Below are 19,438 nucleotides of genomic sequence, written 5' to 3'. Positions count from 1 at the left end.
AGGACCACAGGCCCCCAGGACCACATTCCCTGCCAGGACCACAGTCCCCCCAGGACTGCATCCCCGCCTAGGGCTACAGCGCCTCCCGCAGAACTGCAACGCCCGCAAGGATCACAAGTTCTCGCCTGACCACAGCCCCCTAGGACCGCAGCCCCCCTAGGGCCACAGCCCCGCCTAGGACCACAGCTCAGGCGAGCAGGGTGTGCTGCCACCCCATGTCCTCCTGTGTCTCCTCCTCACCATGGCCTGTGGGAGGTAGTGGGGTAACCTGTGGGATACAGTTGGGTGACCCCAGTTTTCTCTTCAGGGCTGGGGTTGTCACCGAGGCTCTCTCTGGATAGGACCTGGGGTTCCTGGAGTCGGTGCTGGTGCTGGTGCTGGGGTCTGCTCCCACTGAGGAGGCCTGTTTCTGGGGCAGCAGGTGACTGTAGCTGGTGGCCGGCCAGGCTGCAGGGTGGGACGCCTCAGCCCTTCTGCAGGGTGGGAGGCTTTGGCCACCCCCAGTTGGGGGCCCTGCTGTCCACTTGGGGCTTCTCTAAGATTGGCCCTTTGGGGCAGGAGACCAGAAATCCCTGACCTGGGGATCGGGGTGGAGGGGACAGAGGGTCTCATGCCACCCTGTGGGCCCTGGAGCAGGAATCTGGACCTGCCAGACTGGGCGGCTCCTCAGACCCTGCCTGCTCCAAGGGTGCAGCTTTCCAGAACCAGCTCACAGCTCGGTGGTTCAGCCCAAGCAGGGTTCTCCTCAAAGGCTCCCCAGAAGGCGGCCGGAGCCAGGGGTGGGCAGGGCAGGGAGCAGCAGTGACGCGGCCCAGGGATGCTGTGGGACCTGGGGGCTGGGGGACCGGGCCCTGACCTTGTCCCGTTTCCTGTGGCGGGATGGAGGACCCTGGGGGAGGGGAGCCCTGCCCAGAGTGACGTGGACCCGCACTGTTCCCAAGCACAGCCCTGATCCCCTGCAGCCTGCATGCTGAATGGAGTAGTCACCCACTTCCCGTAGGAGAAGGTTTTCATTTGTGCCTCAGAAGGTGGAGGGCGTTGGTTTTTGGAGAGATGGGCTGGAGAAAAGGAGCAAACTTGACCCTGATTCCACCCAGACTGAACTCGGTGGCCAGGCCCTGCCCCGTGCTGGAGGGACCCTTGGGGGCCAGGCTGTGCTGGGCCGGAGCCGTGTGGAGATGCAGCTGGTGGCTCTTCCCGGGTCTCCCTCCCTCTGCAGGGCAGCCGAGCGGCAGCCCAGCCGGCGGTGTTGGCTCAGGACCAGTTCAGTAGGGCAGAGCCTCAGCACCGACCGAGACCGTGGGGGGCCAGGTCTCCATGACCTGGAGGGCAGAGCTCCAGCAGCGGCAGCTCCACAAAGGGATAGTCCCTGAGGGTTGGGAGGGAGGTTGAGGTGCAGGCCTAGCCCTGGGACTCCTGGGCAGGGACAGAGGAAGCTCAGGGAACAGTGGCCAGCTCTGCCCAAGTACCTGGGGAGGCCCTGGCCTTTGAGCAGGCTCTCAGGGAATGAGACAGAGGAGGGATGGGCAGGGGTCCAGGCAACTTGGCAGAGGTGGGCAGAAGGTGTGTGGCTGGGCAGCCACTCCCCGGGACACGTCGTGCCCCACCGTCCTCCACAGAGCTGAGCCTGGCCCCATACCCACCAACACTGTGGATTTAATGGGGCCTCAGGCTTCCCATTGGTGGGGACTTCCATGGGTGGGGGGTGGGGGGTCAGCTGCTTCAGCCCCGAACGTGCTCCTGCAGTGTGTCCTACCCAGCCAGCCACTGTCCATGGAACCAGGGGCTGGGTCTGGGAGCTCTGTCTACCAGGAGGAGTTCAAGGGACATCAGCCCCTCGCTCCATTGCTCTGTTGCCCACCTGGGCCTGTGGACAGAAGACCCATGTCCTCAAGGCAAAAGAGAGTCCAGAGCCAGTGGCTTAGATGTGGCCCTGGAACTGGGCAGTGCATATGCAGCCTCACTGCATTGTCCCTGGGTGGCCAGAGCACCTGTCCTTGCCTCTGTGGCCCCTGGTGTCCTCATGCTCACACACCAGGAGGTGGCCTCCAAGTCCTTGGGGTTAATGGCAGAAGCTGGGTGAGGAATTCCCGTGGTGGCCCGGGATGCTGCTTGGAGGGGCAGGGACGTGGGGATGCTGTGTGTCCCAGGAGGTGTCGCTGAAAGACTAGCCCCATCCTTGTGCCACTCATGGGTAAGAAGAATCACCAGCAGCAGTGACTATGTGTGTCAGGCACCTGTAGGTCCCTTCCTGTTCTCTGAACCATGTGCTACACCCAGCTCAGGAATGATAAACTGAGGTGCACGAGTAAGTGAAGAGACGAGCAGTGCACCTGGGCAAGGCTGCCAGCCTTTCTGTGCTCCTGTGATGTGAGAATGCCTCTGTGTGTGGACGTGGGCGTGGATGTGGATGTGGACGAGGATGTGGATGTGGGCGTGGACATGGATGTGGGCATGGGTGTGGATGTGGACGTGGGCATGGACGTGGGGGTCTCACTCCCTTCGATCTTCCTGCCCAGTGCTGATGGGGACTTCGCAGTCACCCACCTGACCAAGGCCCACCTGTTCCATGACGGGCGGGTGCAGTGGACGCCCCCGGCCATCTACAAGAGCTCCTGCAGCATCGATGTCACCTTCTTCCCCTTCGACCAGCAGAACTGCACCATGAAATTCGGCTCCTGGACCTATGACAAGGCCAAGATCGACCTGGTGAACATGCACAGCCACGTGGACCAGCTGGACTTCTGGGAGAGCGGCGAGTGGGTCATTGTGGACGCCGTGGGCACCTACAACACCAGGAAGTACGAGTGCTGTGCTGAGATCTACCCGGACATCACCTATGCTTTCGTCATCCGGCGGCTGCCGCTCTTCTACACCATCAACCTCATCATTCCCTGCCTGCTCATCTCCTGCCTCACCGTGCTGGTCTTCTACCTGCCCTCCGAGTGCGGCGAGAAGATCACGCTGTGCATCTCGGTGCTGCTGTCGCTCACCGTCTTCCTGCTGCTCATCACTGAGATCATCCCGTCCACCTCGCTGGTCATCCCGCTCATCGGCGAGTACCTGCTGTTCACCATGATCTTCGTCACCCTGTCCATAGTCATCACGGTCTTTGTGCTCAACGTACACCACCGCTCGCCGCGCACGCACACCATGCCCGCCTGGGTACGCAGGGTCTTCCTAGACATCGTGCCGCGCCTGCTCCTCATGAAGCGGCCGTGTGTGGTCAAGGACAATTGCCGGCGACTCATCGAGTCCATGCACAAGATGGCCAGTGCCCCGCGCTTCTGGCCCGAGCCGGAGGGGGAGCCTGCCACCACAAGCGGCACCCAGAGCCGGCACCCGCCCTCGCCGTCCTTCTGTGTCCCCCTGGATGTGCCGGCTGAGTCTGGGCCTGCCTGCAAGTCGCCCTCCGACCAGCTCCCCACTCTGCAGCCCCCGGAAGCTGAGAAAGCCAGCCCCCACCCCTCGCCTGGACCCTACCGCCCACCCCACAGCACCCAGGCACCAGGGCTGGCCAAAGCCAGGTCCCTCAGCGTCCAGCACATGTCCAGCCCTGGAGAAGCGGTGGAAGGTGGTGTCCGGTGCCGGTCTCGGAGCATCCAGTACTGTGTTCCCCGAGACAGTGCCAGCCCCGAGGCGGATGGCCAGGCTGCCGGCGCCCTGGCCTCTCGCAAGACCCACTCGGCTGAGCTCCCACCCCCAGACCAGCCCTCTCCATGCAAATGCACCTGCAGGAAGGAGCCCCCTTCGGTGTCCCCGAGCGCGACGCTCAAGGCCCGCAGCACCAAAGCACCTCCCCGGCACCTGCCCCTGTCGCCGGCCCTGACACGGGCGGTGGAGGGTGTCCAGTACATCGCGGACCACCTGAAGGCCGAAGACACAGACTTCTCGGTAAGTCCCGCCCATGGCTGTGCTGGGCGCCTCTGGCCCAGATGGAGTCGGTGGACACCCTCAGTTCCTGGTGCGTAATCCAGGAGCTGGGCCCAGTCCTCAGGCTGCTTTGCTTTGGGGTGCAGGGCATGGCCTCTGCTGCAGCAGCCTCACCCCAAGCTGCTACGTGGCCGCAGGTCCCAGGCTGAGCGGGGCAGGTGGCCCCGAGAGGCTGGCACAGGGTGGATCCTGGTGCCGCCTCCGGCTCTGGGACTCAGTGGGCCTCGGCAGATGGCAGGGTGAGGGGCCACAGGCAGCATCCTTCCAGCACAGCACGGGGGCGCTCTGGGAACTCCTGCCCAGCAACGCCCAAGTCCCCAGAATGCAACAAGGCACTGCCAAGTCTCTTCCCCCAGGGCGTGCCTGTGCCTGCCCCATGGGCCTCCCTAGGGCCCCTCCGTACCTGGGGCCTGGAGGTAGGGGGCTTGGAGAAGATGGGATGGGATGGGCTGGGGCAGGAGAGAAGGATCCGGGACAGGGACACAGCCCCAAGACCGCCAGCCCCACGCAGCCAAGCTGGGGACAGGGGTGGGAGAGCCATGGGCTGGGGGCAGAAAACACAGGCCCCACTGCTAAGGCCCCCCGGGGCCCTGGGCCAGCCCACCTGCCCTCACCCTCATGCACCAGGCACCGGCCGCACAGCGGCCTCAGGAGCTGTGGTTTCTGCTAAGTGGCAGCCATGTCTGTGTTACCTGCGGCTCTGCAGTCTTCTACCCGTTCCCTGCAGGAGAGGCCCGGGGGCAGAGCCAGCTTTGCCTGACACTAGCACCAGGTAGCCTCCTTGTTGCCTTCTGCAGACATCTGCTGTCTGTCGCAGGTGGGGAGGCGCAGGGGCCAGGGTCCACAGACAGGGCAATGGGGCCGGATGGGTGGGGCACGCAGGCGGCCGAGGGTCTCAGCCTCAGCCGTGCAGCCCGTGACGTCCACAGCGACAACTTGGCATCTGTCCTGCCATCCACCTGCTGTCGCCGGCACCTCCCGGCTCTCATCCCAGTGCCAGGGCCTGGCGCCCTCAGTGGTCCGCCTCCACCTGAAGGGGCTGCCTCTGCCAGGATCCCAGAGCGCCATCCTCGATGGTTTATTCAGACGCATCTGGTGCCTGCCCCCACTAACTGAGCGAGCCCCAAAGCGAGGGGACATGCTCCACACCCCTGAGAAGTGAGGGGGCTGCTTGCCCCACACAGCCACCCCCACTGAAGCCCAACAAGCTGCAAAGCCACCTGCACGTTCCAGAATGTTCTGGGGTCACGAGAGCAGCCTGGAGAAGTGTCAGGACCCTGCTTTGCTGCCAGCTCTTGAAGCCAGAGTCAGCTGTGCCCAGGTCATGCCACCGTGGGGTCGGATGCTTTTAGGTGTTTGATCAAAACGGCCCTGAAGCCGGCAGTGGGTCTGAGCTTGGTGGTCGGCGCAGCCTGGGCCCCCTCCAGCAGGCTTGTGGGCCGATCGCTGCCGCTGCCTGACCTGGTTCTGGGCTTGTGGGGAGCAGAGCTGACTTCACAGGAGCCGCCTCGGGGACAGAGGGAAGGCTTTGGTCTGCCGCTGCGTTTCATCTTCAGGGCGGATGGAACGCAGCACACAGAACCCAGGGAACTAAAGGCACATGGGAAAGGGCGAGAGGGCGGCCGTGTCCCTCCCCCAGAGCCGAGGCCTGAGCAGGACTTTATTTATAAGTGACCCCGTTTGCCTTCAGGCTTCCCGTAAATAAATACGGCCATTTTGGTTCAGTTTAACACGATCAGGACACCCGGGATTGCTGCAAAAAACCAGAGCAGGAGGCGGCACTGTCCCCTCCCATCCCTCATCATCCACAGGCCTGGGACCCAGGACACCCTCATGGCCTGACCCAGAGGCAGCTCGTCAGCTTGGGGTTGTCTCAGGTCCTTCTATACAGCAGAGCCAGAGACACGGGACGGGGGAGCCACAGATGCAGGATGGGGAAGCCAGAGACACACAGGACAGTAGAGCCAGAGACACAGGTCAGGGGAGCTGGGGACACAGAGGACAGGGGAGCTAGAGACACAGGATGGGAGAGCCGGGGACGCGGGACGGGGGAGCCAGAGACGTGGGATGGGGGAGCCAGAGATGCGGGACAGGGGAGCCAGAGACACACAGGACCGGGGAGCCAGAGACACACAGGGCAGGGGAGCCAGAGATGTGGGACAGGGGAGCCGGGGCCAGGGAAGTGGCCAGCTGCATGAGTGCTTTTAGCTGCACACAGCGGCTGTCTTGAGAATGGCTTCCCGACTCCAGGCCTGACCGGGCCACTGCCTCTGCCGTCCCTAGGCCTCTGCTCCTAGGGGTCACCCAGGGTGGGGTCCGCCCTGCATCAGCCCCAGGAGTGTGGGGTTAGAAGCCGGACCGGGAGCCGGCACCCGCTGTCCCTGTTTAGATGTGTAACTGCAGCCACCCCTGATAGCTGTGCACCTCAGTGTGAAAACGGGACAGGCCAGGGGAAGCTCGAGTGAGAGATCGCAGTTGGCGGTGGCTGTGCGGGCTCCGTGTGTGCTGCTCTCGTCCGCCCTCTGGCCCCGGGTCCTCCCTGTGGAGCATCAGCTGGCAGTGCTGCCCACGACCAGTGTGTGGGGTTAGGCCCCATTATCCCAAACCCAGCAGGCTCCCTGTCTTACCCTGCTCAGCGAGGCTGTGCCCCCACCGGGCCTCATTTTCCCATCTGCAAAACGGGGAGGGGGACGGGCCTCCATGGTGCCCCTCCCAGCGCTGGTGAGCTGACAGCAGACCCCTCACGGGGTGCCTGAGCCCCCCTCCCCCGTGCCCCCTTCCTGAAGCGCAGACTGCCTGCTGAGAGGTGGGGGCGCTCAGGGCACAGTGTAGAGCCTGTCTCCACACGGGGGTCTGCCCAGCCGGAATTCCCAGGGTTCCTAGGTCCTTCTGCCCTGCACCGTAGTGATGCTGCCACCTGCAGAGCGCTGGCTGTCCTGTGCACCCCGATTCCTCCCCTTGGTGCAGGTGTGTGCGGGGTGCACCGACAGCCGTGGCTGCCTCGGGTGGAAGGTGGGAGGTGGAGAAGCTGCCACCGGCGGTGCCAGGGTCCTGAGGGCTCTCCCGCGGGCGGCCGGGCCTGTTGGAGTGACGGCGTCTGTGCTTGCAGGTGAAGGAGGACTGGAAGTACGTGGCAATGGTCATCGACCGCATCTTCCTCTGGATGTTCATCATCGTTTGCCTGCTGGGGACCGTGGGCCTCTTCCTGCCGCCCTGGCTGGCTGGCATGATCTAGGAAGGGATCGGGAGCCTGCGTGGCCTGAGGCTGCAGCACACGGGGTCAGCGTCCATGAGGCCGGCCTGGGGCTGGGCTGGCTCCTCCCCGGACTCTGCAGGGCCACACATTTGCCAAATTATCCTTCCTGTTCTGTGTCTGCCGTAAGACGGCCTTGGACAGGGACACAGCCTCTGGGGAGACGGAGTGCAGAGCTGCTTCCAGTTGGGCTGAGGCCCCAGGAGGCAGCGGCTTGGAGCAGCGGTGAGGGTCAGCGCCTTCTACCTGCAGGACTCGGGTTAAGTCCAGTGCAAGAGTCTCCTGAGCTCCCCTGCAGGTGGATCTCCCTCCTCCTGGTCTCTGAGCAGACCCGGCGATGGTCCGACTGCCCCAAGGGACCCTTGAAGGGACTTCATGCTCCTTCAGCCCCAAGTGCCCCGTCTTCTGGAGGCCTGACCACCTCTCCCACCCACCTCGTCCTGCACCTGTGTGGGCCTCAGCTCCTCCCCCAGGGTCCTCGGGCCTCGCTGGCCCCATAAGTGTGAGCCAGCGGCACTCCAATCTCCTTCACTAGGAGTGGGTCCGGGCAGGGATTGTGTTCGGTTGTGTTTTGGGTAAGTTAGAACTCAAGTCTTGTGCCCGAGGACCCTTGGAGGACAGAGCTTTGTGGAGCTGGTCCTGTGTGGGGAGAATCGGGTGGCAGGCCCTCCACGGGGGACAGGAACACCCAGCTCCAGAGAGTCCCAAGACCAGGGCTGTGCCTTCCTGGTGCAGGGCCAGGGGTCTGTGGCAGGTGGCCAGGGCTCCACGGGGGCCTAGTGGCTCTGGCCCCGGGATTACTTCTGTGTTGTGATTTCCCAGGGCTGGGAGGGTCCCGAATGGAGCCCAGACCCGGGCCCTGGTTCCCCTGGGACTCTGAGGGTTTCTACCTCGGTGCACAGCCTGGGAGATCCGCCCAGGGCTCTGGGTTTGGGAAGAAGGATTTCCCTTCACAGTAGCCTTGGGGAGCTGGTGGGGGCATCCCTGAGAACCTCCACCCGGGAGATGCTGGGACCCTTGGGGCAGGAAGCTCCCGAGAAACCTCGTGGGGGTCAGGGAGCCCTGGGGTTTCCACACAGGCCCGTGCCCTCCATCCTGGCAGGGCAAGCAGGACTAAGCAGGGCCTCACCCCTGCAGGCGGTACCCAGAGGTGGGGGAGGCCTGAAGTGTTTCCAGGCATGACCCTGGAGCCCGGCAGTGCACCCCCTGAAGACAGCGCACCTGGCAGGCCCCCAGCGTCCCCAGGGGCACACTTCCCCCAGGGGATGGGCACAGGCTGCCCTACCCCTCCATGATTCCAAGGGCTCAGAGGGGCAGGGCCAGGACGGCGTGTCCCTTGCCTGTGAGTGACATTGGTTCAGGAAGGCAGTCAGGAAGCCTCCCACTGAGTGGTCCACATTCTGCCACCCCCAGACCCTATCCAGCCCGGGGCGGGGCTGGGGTCGGGCCCCGTGTCCCACTGTGTGTCATCTGTCTGTCCCTGAGCCAAGCTCTCCTGGGCCAGGGTCTCCTCAGAAGGTGTCTGAGAGCAGAATGAATAATTGAAGTTTGGAACCCAGCACGCTGAGTGCCCAGGAAATGCCGCTGTGTCCCTGCGGCCAGTGACATGAGTGGGGAGGAGACTCAGGCTCACATTGCCCACACCTGCCTCTGAACTGCTGCTGGTCACCCCCACCCCCGGGTGCCTGTGACTGGGGTCCTGAGGCTGGGGCTCTTGTGCCAGGAGTGGGTGGGACACAGAGACCCTCGTGCCAAATCCTGGGCATCCCCAGCCCCCCGGCCCCTCCCACATCCTCCGTGTATTCAGGACTCCATCTGCTGAACTCTGACCTGTCCCCGCTCTGCCATCTCGGCCAGAGAACCCAGGATGCAGGGAGACCCTGGGTGAGTGAGGTCATCCTGGGGCCATGGAAGCTGGCAGGAGACACTGGTCTCAGAGGAGGGAGAGAGACGCAGATTTTAGATATAAGAAGCCGGATCCGCATTGCATAAGCAGATACAGCTGCCAGATGTGTGGGCAGCTGCAGGGAGCGGCCCGGGGTGCTGGGCCCAGCTGTGGTTGCTCTTTTCTGGGTCAGGAGCGACTGCGGAGTGGCTGGGACGCTCCTGCCGGGGACCCTCCTGGTGGGGTGGCCGCTTGCCTGGGGAAGACCCCTTTCCCTTTCTTCTTCTTTTCTTTTTTTGAGGCTCAAAAAAAAAAAATCCAAATAAAGCACCATATTCCCACCACACCAAATTAACCTGGACAACAATGTTGGCGTATTTGCGTCCACCGTTGTTTTTATTAAGGTAAAATTTACATATGGTGAGATGCATGCTCTTCAGCGGAGACCCCAGCCCCTAGAAGGTCCCTCCAGCCCTTCCTGTCGGCCTCCTTTCCCCATTTGTGGCTCTGACTTAAGCACGGTGGATTGACCTCTCCGGCTCATGACCTTCAAGGAGTCAGAATGCTGCAGTTGGAGCCTTTGATGGCTGGCTTCTTGATCATATGACTTAGAGCTTCATCCGTGTTGTTGTGTGTGTCCGTAGCTCATTGCTATGTGTTCCTTCGTTTTTAATTGTAAAGAGCAGTGTTCTTCTGTCTGAATAAACTAAGACATAGTTTGTCCATCACCTGTTAGTGGACTTTGTTTGCAGCTGGCAGTGGTTAGGAACGGAGGTGCTGGTGTGTACACAGGGACACGGATGGTCCCGCACTCTATCCATTATGTATGTTGATTTGCTGTATCTGTTAATGTTTTAACATCTTTCAGACCCAGGACTGCTCCTCCTAGGGCCAGTTATTTCCCAGGGGTGGACAGCTTGCCCAGAGCCTACCTTGCCAGGGCTGTGTCCCCCGACTCCCTATCAAAGTCTCACGCTAAGCCAGTGTTTTCCTGCCCTGCGCAAGCCGGGCACCAGGCAGCGGGAGACACTGCTGCAGCTCAAAGCCTGTGGGGCGCCGGCCCCTCTGCAACTGCTCACACCACCCTGCCCGGTCCTTCCCAGGTGAGGCCCCAACGAAGGCCCCGGCCAGGGCTTCCCAGCCCCTTCCTGCCTCCGGACCGGGCTGGGTGCTTCCCGTGTGGCCCGGCCTGGGGTGACGTGGCCCTCCTCTCAGGAAGCATGGTACTCTCTCAATGGCATCGGCCTCCGGAGTTGTCACTCAGGCTCCCTTGTAAGTTATGGCTGGGCCCAGGACACTCCAGGGCATGCAGCTGCTGCGGGACTGCTGGGTTAGCAGGTGCCCCCCGGAGCAGAGGTGGCTTCGGGTTTCTAAAGTGGCTGAGTCCTTTCACTTTGCACTAGAAATGCTGGATCAGGCAGCACACATAGCACCTGGGGACGCAGGCCCAGCCAGCCCCACAGACCAAGTTCCACCAACTGTGTGGCCCACTGAGTCCAGGTGTGGCTGCCCACCTTCTGCAGGAAATGTCTGCCAAGCCCTGGAATGTGCTCTCCGTGTGCACAGACTGCAGTGAGTAAAATGCACCTTCACCATGTGTGCTGTGCCCTGTGTTTTCTATTCAAGTTTCTTCTGTTTCAATCTGTAGGAAAGGCTCGGTGTGACCCACAGAATTGATTTCTTGACCCATGGTTGGAAGCTCGCTGCTTAGGACAGAATACCTGGCAGTGGAATCGTCAGGGGTTTGCACTGGGTTTTAGGAGATAACGCCAACATGCTTTCCATGTCACTGTGCCGTTTACACTCCCCGTCTGCAGACAGGCGCTCCCGTTGCGCTAATCCGAGCTGACATTTCCTGGCATTTGCCTGCCTCGCGGGGTAACGTACACGGCGTGCATATGAATCCTCGGCAGCATGACAAGGCATTTCTTTCACAGACTGAATGTGTGCATAGAGCCAGCGCCCGGGAATCCCCTGCTCAGCCCGGCCAGCCACGACCCACCTGAGGTCACCCAACACCTCTGCCTGGCATTGCTAGCCCTGGGTTCTGTGCATGGCCGTGCCAGGTGTGCCCATCTGTCAGCTCCCAATCCCGGGTTGTTGCTCGCTGTGCTGCGGGCTCCGCCGTGTGGCACCACCTTATTTATCCGTCGCCAGCTCGTGGCTGCTGTGAACAGACCTTGGCACCTATGTGTCTCCATGGGAGGCAGACCCAGCAGCTCCGGCTCAGCAGCGGGAAGGAAGGGCGCATGGTCAGCTCAAGGAGCTGCTGACGAAGGGTTTGCCAACGCGATTGCATTGACATCACCTCCTCTCAGGGTTCCGATTCTCTCCCCTGTACCAAGGGTTCTTAATTTTTGCCAGCCCGGTGGGAATACAGTTCGCTCTGTTTTAAATTACATTTCTCTAGTTATTAGAGGTGGGGCATCTTCTCACACGTTTGTCGACTGTTCAAGTTTCTTCTATGATGCGCCTATTATCTTTTGTCAGGGTTTTGAATCTCTATTTTTTATTTCTAATTTAATTCCTCTGGAGTCAGGGAAGTATTCCATTTAATCTCAGTGCTTTCAAATCTGTCATGCTTGTTATCGGGTCCAGCATATGGTCTGTCCACATCAGGGTTCCACGCAGCCTTGAAAAGAACACATCTTCCGCTCTGCTTCAGGGAATGTTCTAGAAATGCCAGCCAGGTCCTGCCTGCTGAGGTGTCCTTCAAGCCTTCTACACCCAGGCCAGTGTTCTGTCTACGTGGTGTAGGAGGCTTCAGAGGGGAGCTGAGGTCACCAAGGAGAATCGTGGCTTTACCCCTTCTCGCAGGCGTGCTGGCATTTGCTTCGCGTATTTGGAAGCTCTGTGCTGTCACGTTCAGGGCTACTGTGTTCTCACGGTGGGGACACCTGCTCGCTATGGAACAGCCTCTCTATCCCTCGTACCATTCCACACTCTCAAGTCTCCTTTTCTCATCATCACACAGACACTCCAGCCATCTTTTGAGAGTTGTTGGTAGATCCTTTTCTAGTCTCTCCTTTTAACCTTACTGTTCCATTTCATTACATATAAAGAGGGTTTCTTGCAGACAACAGGTAACTACCATCCTAGTCAGACACAGAACGTTTCTGTCACCCAGAAAGCTCCTTCATGTCCCTGTGTAGCTAAAACCCTCTGCTAAAAACCTCTGCTAAAACCCTCTGTCCAGGAAACCGCTGACAGGATTCCCAGCTTTGTGGATCATTTCTGTTATGTTCTAGAACTTCATGTCGGTGGAACAGGTGTGTTTGTGGACAGCCTCTGTCACACAGCATGGCGTTCGGGGTTGTAGACGAACAGTCAAACTCTGTAAAACATTTGAAGAGATTTATTCTGAGCCAAATATGAGTGACCATGGCCCATGACACAGCCCTCGGGAGGTCCTGAGGACACGTGCCCAAGGTGGTCGGGCACGGCTTGGTTTTATCTATTTTCGGGAGGCAGGAGACATCAATACATCTAAGAAATACATTGGTTTGGTTCAGAAAGGTGGGACAATTCACAGTGAATTCAAACATTTTCTGGTTGACAATTGGTTGAGTTTATCTGAAGACCTGGGATCAATGGAAAGGAATGTTCAGGTTGAGATAAAGGATTGTGGAGACCAAGTTTGATTGGTGCAGAGGAAGCTCTCAGACAGCAGACTTCAGAGACAGCAGATTGTAAAATGTTTCTTATTGGACCTAAAAGGGTGCCTGGCGCTTAGTTGATTATCTCCTGGATCTGGAAAGGAAGGAAAACAAAGGGGAAGGGGATTCTCTATAGAATGTGGGTTTTTCCCACAAGAGACTTTGCAGGGCAATTTCAAGGTATGGCAAGGAAATATATTTTGGCGTAAAATGTTTTTTTTTTCCTTGCCTCATAATGTTACACCAGAGTGAGACTGGTCAAATAAAGCACATCTGGTGAGAATGGATGGTTTGTAGGGCATGACTCCCCAGACCCCTTTGATAGGAATTTGGGCAAGATAAGAAAGCCGAGCTTAGTCCTTGGGGTATTCACCCAAGTTGTTGAATGGACATAATTCACTTGTCTTTATGGATATGGTGTAATTCATTCATCTGTGTGGATATGATGCAATTCACTCGTCTTTATGGATATGATGTAATTTACTCGTCTTTGTGGATATGACATAATTCATTCATCTGCATGGATATGACATAATTCGTTCATCTGCATGGATATGATGTAATTCATTCATCCATCTTTGTGGATATGACATAATTCACTCATCTGTGTGGATATGACATAATTCACTCGTCTGTGTGGATATGACGTAATTCACTCGTCTGTGTGGATATGACGTAATTCACTCGTCTGTGTGGATATGACGTAATTCACTCGTCTGTGTGGATATGACGTAATTCACTTGTCTGCGTGGATATGACATAATTCATTCATCTGTGTGGATATGACATAATTCACTCATCTTTATGGATTTGCTGCAATTAGTTGAGTCATCGATGGACATGTGGATTGTTTCCAGTCTGGACCTGCTTTGATTAAAGTGACTGTGAACATTCCCACGCAGGCTTCTTGCAGACACCTGCTTTCATTTCTTTGGGGCAAATACCTAGTAGAATTGCTGGGGGCATAGGATAGTTGTACTTTTCTGGTTTTGTCTGTCTGTTTTTAGATGGAGTCTCGCTATGATGCCAGGCTGGAGTGCAATGGTGCGATCTCGGCTCACTGCAACCTCCGCCTCCTGGGTTCAAGCGATTCTCCTGCCTCAGCCTCCCGAGCAGCTGGGACTACAGGTGTGTGCCACCACGCCCAGCTAATTTTTGTATTTTTAGTAGAGGCGAAGTTTCACCACGTTGGCCAGGCTGGTCTCAAACTCCTGACCTCAGGTGATCCACCCGCCTTGGCCTCCCAAAGTGCCGGGATTACAGGCGTGAGCTGCCGCGCCCAGCCTGTATTTTCTCTTTGTAAGGGGCCCCCACGTTGTCTTCCAGGGTGGCGGGAGCATCCACACGCCCCGACGTCCTCACCAGCACGCAGTGTCTTAGCTATTGCAGTGAGTGTGATTTTCATATGTGCCTCCCTGGTGATGGATGTTGATCATTTTAGGTGCTCACAAGCCACTCGTATGTCTTCTTTTTGTGAAGGGTCTGTTGAAATATTTTGCCCATTGTTTTATCAGATTGTCTGCTTTTAGTGAGTTGTATGAGTTTTGTGTACATTCTGGATATAAAACCTCCGTCCAGGACTTGTGGTCAGAGTATGTCCTCTCTGCCTCTGACAGCCCTCATTTTCTTAATGCTGTCTTTTGAAGAAAAGCTTTGAATTTTGACAAAATTTTTTCCTTCTGTTCCTTTTAACGGTTAGTGCTTCGTGTGCCCTGTTTGAGAAACCTTTGCCTGCGCCAAGGCTGTAAACGTGATCTTCCGCTTTTTCCTTTTGGAAAGTGTAGTTTTGGCTTTGGTGTTTAGGTGAGAGTCTTTGAACTAACTGTTGTGTCTGGCGTGAGATAAGGGTGGAGGCTCATTGTCTGGTCTCCGTTCCTGTGGAAGTGGCTGGAGACAGTGTCGCGAGCGTGTTGCCCAACTCTGCGGTTGTTACGGGCCCAGGATGGCTCTACCATGGCCGGAAGCAGAAAGCTGCATGTCGTCTTTAAATGCCATCTGGAGAATTCACCCTTCGATCAGTGAGAGGTATTGCAATTTCCACTACAGCGGGATATATAGGCCATCTCTGTGGTTTTTTGTTGTTGTTGTGGAAATACGTTCCATCCCTTCTGTGGGAGAAAACTGGTATAGTCAGCTGCTCTGGAAGCTACACCTTCCCTGGTGACTGCTCCTAACTCAAAGCAAGCATTTATGTTTTTCAAGAGCTCAGTATATTGATCTGAAGAATGCCTCCCACCTCCAAAGAAAACAAGAACCCCAGCGTACCTTCAGGAATTCTGGCCTCCCCCGTGCTGGCCACACTGGAATAACCTAGAATTTCAGCTCTGGACTGCCACAGACCTGATCTGTCTGGGGTGAAGGGCTTGATTATTTGGTTCATAGTGAACTTTACTAAGTTTTACACTGACTGTGGATTTTCCCAGGTATCTGGTATAATTTTTGATCATTTTCCCTTTTTTGCAGAATACTTCCTCCAGTGGTATTTTCAGAGAACATCTTGTGTTTGGCTCCTGACACGCTGGGATTCAGAGTGCATTTCTGTCCATTCATTTAAGTGATAATTCTCTGGATATGAAACGCGAGCATTTTTCTTGAACCCTGTGGAGCCACCGTCCCAGCGTCGCCTCTGCTGGCCCCTGGTTCTTCTGTAGTCTGGGCTGCAGGTTTCCCCTGGAAAGATTTTTCTATTTCTTTTTTTTCTTTTGACTGTGTGTCATCTCAGCACAGGGGCCATGCTAATCTTCTCTGTATCGTTCCAATTTTAGTATGTGTACTAAAGATTTTTAAAAGAATTTTTTCTCCGTCATCGTTATGTATTGCATTACATATGGCATTGAGGAACCTAAGGGTACATTTAAAAACTCACTCATTCTGAGCCCTTTAAATCTGAGATCTTAAATCTTTCTCTAATGCACAAATCTTCAGAAAACCCAGTTATTTTCACCATTCCTCACTTCTTGCTGTTTCTTTCCTCGTAGAGCCCCCGTCGTGTGGGTCTAACACTTCCATGTTCTGTTTCCTTTTTATCTTTTCCCAAAGCCTCCCAGGAGGCATCTCAGACCTGATCTTACAGCTCCACTTTTAAAATTTCTCGTTTGTTTTATACACATCATATGCCTAGTTGGTTTTCCTTTATACCTCTAATTCTGGTGTCATGTTACTGATATCCCTCCTTGCCTCTTTAAGAGATTACAATTTTTAAAAATTAATAGACCAAAGAGAACAAACATGAATTCTTCTCTACCTGGTACAGATTCTCTGGTTTGTCTCTCCCAAAGCTTTTGATCTCGGATACCTCACTTTCCCTTGTGAATACGTCCCCTCAACAAGGATAACAGCGCTGTGCGTGCACGAATGTGTGAGTACGTGTGTGTACGGGTGCGTGTTTGCAAATGCATGCCTCGTGTGTGTGTGTACAGATTTGGGGAGGAGACAGTCCATTGTCATGTAATGGTTTCTTGTGGGCTACTGTCACACACATGGGCATGCAGACATGCGTGCATGCACACACACGTACACACGTGCACACACAGGGTGGCCTGAGTCATCCTCAGGGTTTCTCAGCTTCTGTGTTCAGATCCTGGATTTGCTGGGCTCCCTCCCGTCCTGGCGTCTCGCTGGGCAGGAGCCTCTGTTAGTGAATCTTATTTCCAGGAGTCTTTGTGGCGACTCTTCTGGAAATGTGGATGCCTGAACGCCCGTTTCACCTGGGCCTGCAGAGCTGTTGGCGTCAAATGGGTCAGCGGGCTCTGGTTTTCAGCCTCTTCTTCATCTGTGGTTTTGTCCTCTTTGCCCCAGCGCTGTGGTGGCCCTCTCGTTTCTCAGGCCAGATGCACTTCACTGAGCCCTGTGTACACAGGGGCCACCTTCCTCCCTGTGGCTGGCCCACAGCTGGCCCCACCCTCCCTTTTCCCCTCCTGCCTCAGGGAGGAGCCAGAAAAGGCTCTACTCTTGCAGCTCCACTTGGCTGTGGGACGACGTCTGGCCACGGGGATGTAGCTGACAGTGGCAAGGACACCTTTGGAATGTGCCCTTCAAGGTTCTGAGCCAGCCCTTCTCCCTTCTCTTCTTCCTGTTGTTGGAATACGACCCGATTCCAGGCCAGCTCTTCTCCTCCCTTCTCTTCTTCCTGTTGGTGGAAGGTGACCCAGCAGCGGAGACCAGGGCAGTGTCCTGTGTGGAGGATGCCGAGGGAAAGAGGCCTCCCCGTGGCAGTGTCCTGAGTGGAGGATGCAGAGCCAGCCGAGAGAAAGGGCCTCCCCGTGCCTCTGACAGGGTCACTTCCACACTCTGAGTCACTCTTATCCTGTTATTGTTGTTACTTGAAGCCACATCGAGCCCTACATGATGCATTTAATCACTTTGTGGGAGGTGGGCGTGTGTTCAGCTAAAACGTCTGTTTCCTGGACAAGGAGAGTTGCAGGCTTTGTCATTAGGTACAAGCAGCCGTCTCCAAGCGGGACTCCTGTTAATGCTGCTGCTCTTCACCCAGTATGACCCCCACCCCTTCCCCCCAGTGAGGTGTAGCTCCTGGAGCAGCAGCCATCTTCTGATGAAGACCAGCTACATGCCAAGGATGGCCAAACAGCCTGGGATTCTCTCAGTGTCCATTCCTGCCCACAGGACTTTGCACTTGAGCCCAGGGTGGCACAGAGGTTGCAGTGAGCTGAGATCATGCCAGTGTACTCCAGCCTGGGTGACAGAGCAAGACCTTGTCTCAAAAAACAAAAAACAAAACAAAGCACTGTATTTATGGCTATAAATTGCCCTCTAGGTACCACTTTAGCTGCAGCACAGAGATTCTGACATGGTGCTGCATCCATCTTTATGTGGTTACAAGTATCTTCACGTTTCCTTTTTTCTCTTTAACCCATGAATTATTGTGGAGTCACGGGTGTGTCTTTTAGCTTCTAGAGGCATTGTTTAGCTTGTGATTGTTGGTTGTTTTTCCAGTTTCATCAGTGAGTGAGTTCCCAACAGCATGATCCTTTGGAATGTAAGGTTTCTCTGTGGCCGAGTTCATGGTCAGTGTGTGGATATTCCATACATGTGAGAGGAGAGTGTTTCTCCACTGGGCAGGGAGTTCTGTGCTTACCATCAGATCATGATGGTGGGCTGTATTATGAAATCGTCTCTGGGTTCTGGCTCAAGTTCAAATGTTCCACGCCTTTCCCCAAGAAATGAACTGAATCTTCAGACACTGCCTTCCCCCACCGTCTGCCCTGGTGTGTGCGCATGTGTGGGTTCACGTGTCCCAGCTCTCCCGTCGCCATTGCCCTGGTCCTTGGTAGATAAAGGGGCTGGCAGCCATACCTCACCCCCCAGGTGCAGATGGCATCAGGGCAGGCTCCTCTACAATTGGGGCTGGGTTTCCTCAGCTCCCGTTTCTGACACTGCCTGGGCCAGAGCCATCCTCTGTGGGTGGACATGCCTCACCTGGTGGTCCTGTGGGCACAGCACCCCCTGCCTCCTGCTACACATTCTTCCCAGGCCTGCACCCATCTGCCTTCCTGGGGGCTGTGCCCACCCCTCCCTCCGAGCTCATCACTGAGCCATTCTTCCCAGCTTCCCACCTTGCAGGTGGCTCTTGTGGGGGGCGTGAAGGCCTGGAGCTGCCAGGGTTGCTCTTGGGGCCTCAGGCAGAGTCACTTGGCACTGCCTGCAGACCTGGGGAGGGCAAGTCAGATACGCGTGGCTGCAGGGCCCCTTACAGTCCACACGACCACACCACCCTGTGGCGACCCTGTGGCGCCGGCATGAGATCCGAGACTCCATGACCTCCCCACAACGCCCGTGACCTCAGTGGCCTGAGCTTGCATCAGATCAGCCTCGCATCACACCACCTTCGTGGCCTCAGCTGAACATCCTGGACTGCATGGGCATGGGGGTGACACGGGGGCAGCACCTAAGGCCATGAGCTCCAGGCAAGACCGAGCCCCTCCCTGCATTTCCTTCTGGAGCCCCCACACTGCATAGGGCTGAAGCTGTGCTGCCTCTGGGGGTGGAGAGGGAACTGAGGCCCACTACAGAGGGACCTCTGGAGGGGAGAGCTGTGGCCATGAAGGGAGCCGGGGAGACATTGCCAGGAGCCCGGCGCTCTGGCCAGGAGCGTGAGCCTCAGCTCAGTCCCCGGGGGCTCCTAAAAACCCGGAGGGATGCGGTGGAGTCAGGGCTGATGGGAAACGCCCAGCTCGGCTGGGTCTCAGGGAGGCTGCCTTCCTGTAAACAGAGGAGCCAGGCCGGTGCGTTGCATCCAGGGGCTGCTCTCAGCTCCCTTGCCTGTCCTCACCTTTGATTCGTACTCAGCTTCACTGCACAGGCTGGAGTGGGTGGGGCCTCAGGAACCTGTCCCTAAGCGGCCTGGGCACCAGCTGGCTGCTGCCTTTGCTGTGCCATTTTAATTGGCCTCCAGCATGAAGTCAGTTTCCTGAAGGTACCCGGACTCCTATTTTGAGGCTGAGCCTCGTCACTGGCGTCAGCAGGGTGGGGGGGTAGGGCAGCTGAGAGGTTGGCGGGGATTGGAGTGACCCTGGTTCCCCTCCCCCGGCCAGGCTGCCTCCTCCCAGCTGCCAGCGTGGTCTCCGTGAGCCACCCAGTGCCCAGTCCCTTCAAATTGGAGAGCCCAGGAGAGGGGCTCCTTTGGAAGGCTCTGGATGTCCTGTGGGCTCTGGGCTTGATTCTAGCCCCACTCCCGCCTCATGACAAAGCCTG

General features: G+C 57.2%; 1 protein-coding gene across 1 annotated transcript; it reads left to right on the top strand.

Moving 5' to 3' along the window:
* The first annotated feature begins 2,522 nt into the window (after window positions 1–2,522).
* Window positions 2,523–7,736, top strand: LOC108535298 (neuronal acetylcholine receptor subunit alpha-4). Its single transcript, XM_017881220.1, has 2 exons — window positions 2,523–3,894; window positions 7,043–7,736. Exons 1-2 carry the CDS (start codon window positions 2,665–2,667, stop codon window positions 7,166–7,168), a joined length of 1,356 nt encoding a protein of 451 aa, XP_017736709.1. The 5' UTR covers window positions 2,523–2,664; the 3' UTR covers window positions 7,169–7,736.
* Window positions 7,737–19,438: the final 11,702 nt, after the last annotated feature.

Source organism: Rhinopithecus bieti, unplaced genomic scaffold, assembly GCF_001698545.2.
Source record: "Rhinopithecus bieti isolate Rb0 unplaced genomic scaffold, ASM169854v2 scaffold_12573, whole genome shotgun sequence".
Taxonomy (NCBI): Eukaryota; Metazoa; Chordata; class Mammalia; order Primates; family Cercopithecidae; genus Rhinopithecus; species Rhinopithecus bieti.
The sequence above is the reverse complement of the archived record's forward strand: the minus strand, read 5'-3'. Positions and strand labels throughout refer to the sequence as shown.

Bases quoted from the DNA above. Each gene is read 5' to 3' on its own strand.
- LOC108535298 (XM_017881220.1), top strand. From the start codon at position 2,665: ATGAAATTCGGCTCCTGGACCTATGACAAGGCCAAGATCGACCTGGTG. The intron at 3,895-7,042 runs GTAAGTCCCGCC...CTGTGCTTGCAG, and splicing joins CCGAAGACACAGACTTCTCG to GTGAAGGAGGACTGGAAGTA.